The sequence below is a fragment of the Canis lupus genome, chromosome 10 (assembly GCF_003254725.2).
Source record: "Canis lupus dingo isolate Sandy chromosome 10, ASM325472v2, whole genome shotgun sequence".
NCBI classification, from domain to species: domain Eukaryota; kingdom Metazoa; phylum Chordata; class Mammalia; order Carnivora; family Canidae; genus Canis; species Canis lupus.
In genome coordinates, this window is record NC_064252.1 from 11,622,449 (window position 1) to 11,632,959 (window position 10,511).

General features: G+C 38.3%; 1 protein-coding gene across 1 annotated transcript; it reads left to right on the forward strand.

Moving 5' to 3' along the window:
* Positions 1-3,524: 3,524 nt before the first annotated feature.
* Positions 3,525-8,706, forward strand: LYZ (lysozyme). Its single transcript, XM_025476634.3, has 4 exons — positions 3,525-3,792; positions 4,856-5,020; positions 6,786-6,864; positions 7,725-8,706. Exons 1-4 carry the CDS (start codon positions 3,657-3,659, stop codon positions 7,789-7,791), a joined length of 447 nt encoding a protein of 148 aa, XP_025332419.1. The 5' UTR covers positions 3,525-3,656; the 3' UTR covers positions 7,792-8,706.
* The last annotated feature ends 1,805 nt before the right edge of the window (positions 8,707-10,511 follow it).

The following is a 10,511-nucleotide window of genomic DNA, read 5'->3' on the forward strand; positions in this document are numbered from 1 at the left end:
ATATCGCACATTAACATAAATACATTGCCACACATAAACATCCAGGCAGATGCAAACAGTGATCTTGTTGCTTTTGTTTAAATTTTAGCCACATATCAATTACAATAATACAAAACTCACTGTCTTATTAAAAAAAAAATAGCTCTAAATGGTATTTCTGGTGAATGGAGCAAGTTTACCCACTTAGATAGCTAAACCTTTTAGCAATATTTGTGGATAAAATTTTTAAGATTTTTATCTTTAGTATATAATCTTATGGAGGTGATGGACTAAATATTGGGCAAGGAGTCTATAGAAATATCAAGTAGCAGTTTGTTTTTTAGAAATCTATTTTTTTCCCAGTCTTGGGAGTTGCTTCAGCCAATTTTCCCCTTGGATACTTATATTTTAAAGACATAGTAAGATTAATATTTCCAAGGGACTGAGAAAGAATATAGGGTTTATCTAAGAAGAAACTCGGGGGTATATTTGTTATCAAAAACCGAGGATAATTACTATGAAGTTTTTCTTTTTTTATTAAGGATAGGACAGTCTGATGAATTTTTTTTTTTTCCTGCAGTGGAGGCCAGAAATATGGGAAAGCCTAGACCTCATGGATCTGCTTACAGAGTGAGGGAGAATAAATCAAGGCTTCTTGTGCATTTTCTGTGCTTTTGTCAAAGCGATTTCCTGGATATCAGTATTTTTATGTTTCACACCTGCTTGAGGGCCATTTGCAGTTTTCTGAGTCTGACCTCTGCCTCCTAATCAAGTTAAAGAAGTGTGTGGGTTTTTCCTCCTCATTCTAACGAAGGCTTTCATCTGTATCTGATCCTTTCTTTTCCTTTCCTTCCTCTTTCTTTTTTTTTAGATTTTATTTATTTATTCATGAGAGGCACAGACTGAGAGAAAGAGGCAGAGACACAGGCAGAGGGAGAAGCAGGCTCCATGCAGGGAGCCTGATGTGGGACTCGATCCCAGGACTCCAGGATCATGCTCTGGGCGGAAGGCAAGGGCTAAACCGCTAAGCCACCCAGGGATCCCTTCCTTCCTTCCTTCCTTCCTTCCTTCCTTCCTTCCTTCCTTCCTTCCTTCCTTCCTTCCTTCCTTCCTTCCTTTCTTTCTTCTTTCTTTCTTTCTTTTCTTCTTTCTTTCTTTCTTTCTTTCTTTCTTTCTTTCTTTCTTTCTTTCTTTCTTCTTTCTTCTTTCTTTCTTTCTTCTTTCTTTCTTTCTTTCTTTCTTTCTTTCTTTCTTTCTTTCTTTCTTTCTTTCTCTTCTTTCTTTCCTTCCTTCCTTCCTTCCTTCCTTCCTTCCTTCCTTCCTTCCTTCCTTCTTTATCTGATCTTCCTGTAGGTACTGATAGTATATTTATTTAGGGTGAGCATCTCTTTTAGATGTAAAATCCTTTTAGATGTAAAAGTTCAAATCTTCCAAGGTATACCTACTTCACTCGTGACTCCAAACCAATAAGCCTTTTTGTGGCTTAACCATGGACACAGAGAGAGTGCAAACAATACAGCCCTCCCAAGATGCAGCCCTCCAAAGATAGCGTAAGAAAGCAAAGACCTTCATTGTCACAGGCGGTAAAGGAGGTTCTAATCTCCCACAAAGTGACCCTTTAATTCACAGATCCACTAAGCTATGTTACCAGAAGGGTGATACCGGAATGGGAATTTTTCCAGCACAAACAAGGAAAGGAAAATAGAGACAGCAACAGCGCCCCTAGCCCACTGGCCCACTGCCTGCTGCAAGCCTGACAACCTGCATCCCTGTCCCCCCAACCCCCGCCTCAAGTGGCAAAGACCAGAGAATATTCTCACTACTTACAAAGTCAAGTTCTCAGTTCCTGAAACAAGACCAAAGAAGAGTTTCATCTTATGATTTTCATCTTTAATGATAAACAATACAGAAGTCAGACAAAGGAAAACATGACTACTTCTGGGAGGCGAAGAATCAATAACTTGTGTGTGGGTAGCCCGAACTAAAGTCACAAGAGTCATGATTCAAGATCTATTTTTTACAAGTGTTATTCTTCTGACATTATGGATTTGGAAACGGAGGGACAAGTGGAAAGTTTTATACTCCTCTCTTGACTGGGCACTATAGTCAGAGATCTGGGACACGGATGGGGTCAGAACTCTTACCTTCTGCGGGTCTGTTATCGGTTCCCCCATGTCAAACGCAGTCTCCAAGGAAAGTGTTCTAGCCTTTTCCTCTCCCACCCTCATCACCAGAAACTGTACAGGAGGAGAAAAGATTATTTTCCTTCTACTATTTTAGGGTTTCAGAGGGGACTCTGTAACTAGAGACAGATGACAAGTAAGTTTATTAACATGGATATCTCATATGTATTTGAGAGAAACGCAAGGATGAGTAATTCAAAGACGTGGCAAGAATTTGGGCTTACATAGCATCTTAACCAAAGAACAATACATTTTTAGAAGAGTGACAAGACTGCAGGAAAGAGCTTTAGGCTTCCAAGGGCAGCAAACTGTGGGAAGATAAATATTTAGTAGTTACCAGAAGATAATAGCTAATCAGTGAAATTTGTTACATGGGGTTCTCTGGTGCTGTCTTAAGGCTGATAAGCATGTAGGGTAGTCAGTGATTAATTCCTGTACAAATTTAAGTTCTGTTTTCAGGCATATAGAAGGGCAGAGAGCTTTCTTAGACCTGCTTCTTAGTTACTTTCAGTTCAAAATAATCCTTATGCCAAGAAGATTTTCAGGTGACGTATATTCTGTTCCTCTTCTTTAGGTTTGATTATAAAATTCTCTCCTTTATAATGACTCCTTATGTTCTAAGATCAAAATGTGAAATAAGGCATTCTCAAAAAGTTACAAACCTTTTTCACGTGAGGCTTATTTATAATGGTAAAATATTGATTTATAAAGCAAGAAAATGTGTAATAGCAACAAACAATTTAGAGTGGGAATATGGCTGAGCAATATGGAATCATGCTACAGGCCCATTAAAATCATGGGTAACATGTAATATGCTTTTGGGGAAAGTGTATAGAAAATAGTTTTAGGGACACCAGGGTGGCTCAATGGTTGAGCATTTGCCTTTGGCTCAGGTTGTGATCCCGGGGTTCCAGGATCGAGTCCTGCGTCGGGCTGCCTGCATGGACCCTGCTTCTCTGTCTGCCCACGTCTCTGCCTCTCTCTCTCTCTCTCTCTCTCTCTCTGTGTGTCTCATGAATAAATAAATAAAACCTTAAAAAGAAAAAGAAAGAAAACAATTTTAAATGAAAAAAGATGAAGACCACATAGTGAATGCGAAATCAAAAATTAGAGCTCTTTTTCATTGTGTAAAATGTTCATTCAGGGTTTTTTTTTTTTTTTTCCTTTATAGTTGCTCAAATTCAATATAAAATAGGAGGCAGTTCCTGGTTTGGAAACAATCCTACTTCCCAATTCTTCCTGAGCCAGGTCTTTAAACAATGCCATTGCATCATTTTCCTGTAGGTTAATTCTTAGGAAAGCAGAATATCTCTTTTCAAATATATATTTTTAAAAAGAGCTTTTAAAGTCAGTGAACCAATAAACAGTTCCTGTTTTTCACATCTCTCAAAGGGTGGAGCCCCCAAACCAGTAGGAGAAGAAGGAAGTTGAAAGATGTTAAATACTGAGGACAGCTCTCCCGGGTCAGCCTAGCGGTCTGGCTTCCCAGTCAACATGAAGACTCTCCTTTTCCTTGGGCTCCTCCTCCTTTCCATCACCGTCCAGGGCAAGATCTTTGAAAGGTGTGAGCTGGCCAGAACTCTGAAAAACCTTGGGCTGGCTGGCTATAAGGGCGTCAGCCTGGCAAACTGTAAGTTAAGTCTTCTTCCTACTTCCAGATAGTTCGACAGGTACAGATAGAGGATGAACAATAATAAAGAGGCTTTGAATAAATGGATTTCTTATATTTCTTTGAGGGTCTGTATACTTAAAATGGTTATAAATATCAACTTGTTTCCTTAGAATCAGATATGCATGGAAAGCAAAATTCTATGCCATCCTAAATAAATCAGCACCCATTGCACTCTTCTGGTGCTGCTGAATTTGCCAGTTGCCTCAGACTCAATGGCACACCTAGGCTGACTGAACCATCTATCTGAGAACCTGGAGTGTCAAGTCCTTGGTACTTGACTCCAGGCACTTCCTGTTTGGAACTTGGTTCTGAGAGTAATCAGCATAGAGCAATGAATATTTTTCTCTTTTTAAATTTCCCTGCCATGACATGGGATTTTTAACAGCAAAGTTTTAAAACCCTATGTTGAACTCTCAGTGCAGGGGCAGTAGGAACTTATTTCCCCTCAATTATTGTTTATATAAGGATCCCTGAAATGCAGCTTGTAATACTGTTTTATTACTCCTACTCACCATAGTTGATTAACTATTTTTCATGGTCTTCCACAATTCAAGATAATGTCTGAGTAAAAGTTACTTATAAAATCCACTCAACAGCTCTGTTGATTTTTCCGTTGTAGAGTAAATCTTGCCTAAGGGGAAGGGTAATTGCAATGGAAGAAACAGCAATTTTAATATTTTAAACGTATGTTATCTTGTTCGTTAGTATTGTAAAATGATTTACTAACAAAAGTGTTAAAATATACTTGGGGGCGCCTGGCTGGCTCAGGCAGTGGAATTATGCAACTCTTGATCTCAGAGTTGTTGTTCAAGTGCATGTTGGGTGTAGAGATTACTTAAAAAAAAATAAAATCTTAACATATATATATGTACACATATACATGGTTTTGCAAGGAAAATACACCTTTATACTTATAAGGTAAATGATTAATAAAATTGAATAGCAAATAGAACTGATTATGGTTATGTGAAATACATCATGTGGCGTTGATGTTTCTTACTAAAAATAAGTTTTTTTTCAGGGGTGTGTTTGGCCAAGTGGGAAAGTAATTATAATACAAGGGCTACGAACTACAATCCCGGAAGCAAAAGCACTGATTATGGGATATTTCAAATCAATAGCCGCTACTGGTGTAATGATGGCAAAACGCCCAGAGCAGTGAACGCCTGTCACATATCCTGCAGCGGTAAGACACGCGATGGTTGAGTGGTGGCACAGTGCTCTTCTAGTCATACTTACGAGAACAGAGATCCAATACAAATGAAAGTCTTGAAAGATTCATCAGGGACTTAGGAAAACTGTTTCAGTGTCTAGAAAGTCTTTATTATCCTCATCATTCCCTTAGAAATGAAAGAGTTGATGGCATAAAAAGTTCATGTTTTCTAATGTACACAAATTTCTGAAATGATCTATCACTTTACCGTAAATGGACTTTTGGATGTTTTGTCAAAAACAATGCCATATGCTCATCTCATACTTGAACAGTTGTTAACACCTGGTCAAATTTACTTTTTTTATATGTATGGGGGGCGTTTGTGAATGATTTCAAAGTGAATTAGAAACATGATGACTTTTCATTTCTCAACTCTTTAGTTTGTATCTTCAGAAAATACAGTTCCTATATAATTATTATTACACCTAACAAGTTAATTTATGGATTTGTTTAATTGGAGTGAAACAAATATTCTATTGAACTCATATGAAAAATAGAAATGACGTGTGGAATCTTTTGTGCATAAAATGCTGGAGAAGTATCGTAAAATTGGTATTGCTAAATTTTTTGGGTTTTTTTGATATTGCTAATTTTTTAATGTTAAAATTCCTAATAGACAAGATTAGCCTTAGAATATATTTTGTATCCAGATAATTTATTTTTTAATTTATTTTTTAAAAATCTTGTATTATATAATAATATGTGATCATGGAATAAAAATCCTTGCTACTCAGAGATTTATGACCACTGGTAACTTTTGGTATAAATTCTTCCCCAACATGTATCAGTCATGTATATGAAGGGAAAGCTATATTATGCACAAATGTATCTACATACAAACATGCAAGCAATGTGCGCATTAAGAAAAATGAAGTTGTACTATATATACCACTTTACAGCTTGCTCTTTATCACACAAAATTGTTCCTGTGTCAACAAATACAAATCTGTATTATTTTTAAAGGATGGAAAGAATTCCACATATTAATGTTTTGTAACTTATTGGTCCAACTTTTATTGGTAAGCACTTAGATTGTTCTGCTTTTCCCCCTTTGTTAAAATGCTATGAAATATCTTGTGCATACATCTTTGGGTGCATTTTTTACTATTTCTTTAGGATAGATTTCCAGTAGTAGAACTGCTGATTTAAAAATTGCTAGTTTGTGTTTGGTTTTTTTTTTTTGGTTGGTTGGTTATTTTTACAGTGCCTAGTAAAAAGAGAACCCTCTGCCACATTAATTAACAATTCCAGAGCTTCCAATGACTTTGGTGAATGAGAAACAGAATGCTTTATTTCATGCCAAATGGGATGGAATAAAGAAAAATCCCCACCCCCAATATTCACAGATAAATGGGCTCTTGGAATATAATTGTAATGTTCTTTCATCCTTCTAAGAAAATAAAGCTGGCTAAATCTAAACTAAAAATGAAATTTCTGGGGCACCTGAGTGGCTTATCCAGTTAAGCGTCTGCCTTCAGCTCAGGTCATGATCTCAGGGTCCTGGATTCCAGCCCCATGTCAGGCTTCCTGCTCAGCCAGGGGAATTTGCTTCTTCCTTTCACTCTATTCACACACACACACCCCACTCCCGCTCATGCACACGAATGCTCTCTCTCTCTCTCTTTTGTGCTCTCCTTCTCATGCGCTCAATCTCTCGTAAATACATAAAATTCTAAAAAGAATAATAAAATGAAATTTCTATGGAAGTCATTTTTATTCTGAGCCACCTCTTTTTCAGCTTTGCTGCAAGATGACATCACTCAAGCCGTAGCATGTGCAAAGAGGGTTGTCAGTGATCCAAATGGCATTCGAGCATGGTATGTTTAAGCATTAAAGAAGGTGGGGGGGACTAGGTGTCTCAGTCAGTTGAGCGTCAGACTCTTGATTTCACTCAGGTCATGATTTTGGGGTCCTGGGATGGAGCCCCAAGTTGGGCTCTGTGCTGGGCATGGAGCTTGGTTAAGATTCTCTCTCTCCTCTCTCTGTCCCTCCCCTCCCCCCATGCCCTCTTCTCAGAAAATAAAAAAGAAAAGTTAAAAAAATAAAGGGGGACAGCCATTTTGCCCTAGTGATAAGAGAGAAGGGAGAGAAGATTTTCAAAGACCCAAGTATGCTACTGAGAACTGAATGTTGCAGCTTCACACTTACCCTAAACAATGAGTCACCTAGAAATAACCTGTTTCATCTGATTTAGAATCTTAGTCTTTTACCCTTCAGTTTATTTTAGATGATTTCTAGAGCTTTTAAGATTCTCAACATTCTACCAATTCCTTGTCTTACCTTGAAATTACTTTTGGAGTTCAGTAAATGTGGAAAGCACTTGGCAGTTGCTGTTGTAGAATGCATCAATGTTTATGTTTAGCATCCTGTCCTCCAGTGAGGGCTTTGGGGGGAAGTGAAATACTTGGTGTGCCCATCTCCATTTAATAAACAGCAATACCCCAAAAAATAAAATAAATAAAATAAAATAAAATAAAATAATAAAATAAAATAAAATAAAATAAAATAAAATAAAATAAAATAAAATAAAAATAAATGGCAATACCTGAATCTATCTGTAGCCTGTCATCCATTTACTGGTAAAACATTCTGTTATCCCAGTGGATTTGAAGTGTGTATATTACCATGAAGATATGTTCTAACCTTATCACCGTTTATTTCATTTTTTTCTCTACAGGGTGGCATGGAGAGCACACTGTGAAAACCGAGATGTCTCTCAGTATGTTCGGAATTGTGGAGTGTAACTGTGGAGTTTTCCTTCTTCAGTTCTTCTATCTCTTTCTCATATTAAGGGAGTAGTAGTTGAGTGAAAGGTCGCACTACCATTCTTTCAAACAATAACACTTTAACAGAAGCAGGAGTGAAATATGACCTTTCTTCTAAAAGGCTTCATGTTTACGAATGTGTTTATTATTTGACAGTCAGCCTGTAACATTTTTCAGGTTGCTAATAGAAAAAAATGCTGGTGAATACTTATCTAAAGTCCTGCCTATCAAATACATCATCAGTATATTCAGTTTTTAAAGAAATAACCTTGATGTAATCTTTAGAACTCCCCAATAGTTTATAAAAATGTAACAAAAGATCGTCTTAAAACAAACTGATCTTAAGTAAAATCCTAGCAGAATAGCCGTCTATATGTTGTCATCTCCAAAAACAGTAAAAACAACAACAACAACAAAAAACACACACAAAACAAAACAACATAAAAACAAAAAAATCCCACAAAACACAAAACAAAAAAAACAGTATCTGTTGGGCAATATAAAGCTTTAAAAGGAGCAGAATGCCAAATGGCTAAAACTGAAGACAGCCTGAATTAAGAATTTTGCTTTTCTAAGGTGTGACCTTGGTTTATATGATTTCTCACAAATGTTACTTTTATACTGTTTAAAAATAGACAATTTATATATCGATTTATTTTAGCCCTTTAAAGAACTCTTCTATGTGTCTTTCTGATCATGAAGGAATATAAAGAAGGATTAAATGAGCTGTTGCTGTTCTTTGATTTTATTAACCTTGATGCATGCATTATGACTAAATCCTGAGGCAAATGACTTTACAAGTATTGAAATAATTGCTGATTAACCACCGGTGTGAAATTATGCATGTTGGAGAAATAATACAAACATTATCATTAAAGGCTTTGCAACTCATAACTTGTCTTTCTTTAAACCACCTAGTGTCTATGAAGAAAAAAATATGTGTATTCGAAAAAAAAATATTCGGTACTCTTAATATATCCTGTATCTTTATCTGTATTACCCAAACAGCTGGATATTGCTGGAGAAAAATCCATAAGCACTCTGACAGATCTCACTTTCATGACCACAAATCTTAAATGGGCCCTGTCTTCATGGCCATCATAGTCGCTTCTCTGCACGCCTTCTGGTTTGTGTCCCCACTCTCCAAAATGACTACTTTTATTCTCTTTCTCCCTCTTCAAAGCCCCGGCACACAGTCCAACCACTCACCTTCCACCCTCTCTGTTCTCAGTAGATGACCTGGCTTCACATTACGCTGAGAAAATGGAAGCAACCTCATATAAAATTCTCCCCTCCTTGCCACTACAACAGCGGTCACACCCTCCCCTGGGCCCATCCTCTCTTCCTCCGCTCCTGCTAATGGCAGGGTCTCCACAGGCAATCTCGTATCCCTCTTGCTACTCCAAATTAGCTGGGTGTTTCCTGCATCCTGAGTTTCTCTCTCTCTCTCTCTCTCTCTCTCTCTCTCTCTCTTTACTGGATATCTCCTGCCATTGTACAAATTGTCCTGGTAACTTTTCATCTGACAAAGAACCTCCGTACACCACACAAGCCTCTAACCTATATCATTCTGACTTCTGGGAGGAGAGATCCCTATACACTGACCCCATGTCTTCACCTCCCATTCTCTTCTTTTTTTTTTTAAGATTTTATTTATTTATTTATTCATGAGAGACACAGAGAGAGAGAGAGAGAGGCAGAGACATAGGCAGAGGGAGAAGCAGGCTGCCCGCGGGGAGCCCAGGATCCTGGGATCACTCCCTGAGCCAAAGGCAGACGCTCAACCACTGAGTCATCCAGGGGCCCCTCCTTCCCATTCTCTCTCTCTCTCTCTCTCTCTCTCTTTTTTTTTTTTTTTGTGACTTTTTGTATATTTTTTTATTGGAGTTTGATTTGCCAACATATAGTATAACACCCAGTGCTCATCCCGTCAAGTGCCCCCCCCTCAGTGCCCGTCACCCAGTCACCCCATCCTCCCACCCACCTCCCCCTCCACTACCCCTTGCTCATTTCCCAGAGTTAGGAGTCTCTCATGCTTTGCCACCCTCTCTGATGCTTCCCACTCATTTTCTCTCCTTTCCCCTATAATCCCATTCACTATTTTTTATATTCCCCGTTTGAGTGAAACCATATAACGATTGTCCTCCTCCGATTAACTTACTTCACTCAGCATAACACCCTCCAGTTCCATCCACGTTGAAGCAAATGGTGGGTATTTGTCATTTCTAATGGCTGAGGAATATTCCATTGTATACATAGACCACATCTTCTTTATCCTTCTGTCAATGGACACTGAGGCTCCTTCCACAGTTTGGCTACTGGGGACATTGCTGCTATAAACCTCGGGGTGCAGGTGTCCCGGCGTTTCATTGCATCTGTATCTTTGGGGTAAATCCCCAGCAGTGCAATTGCTGGGTCATAGGCAGGTCTATTTTTAACTCTTTGAGGAACCTCCACACAGTTTTCCAGAGTGGCTGCACCAGGTCACATTCCCACCAACAGTGCAAGAGGGTTCCCCTTTCTCCACATCTTCAACATTTGTGGTTTCCTCTCTTGATAATTTTCACCATTCTCACTGGGGGGAGGTGGGATCTCATTGTGGTTTTGACCTGTATTTCCCTGATGACGAGTGATGCGGAGCATTTTCTCATGTGCTTGTTGGCCATGGTGTAGGTCTCCTTTGGTGAAATTCCTGTTCA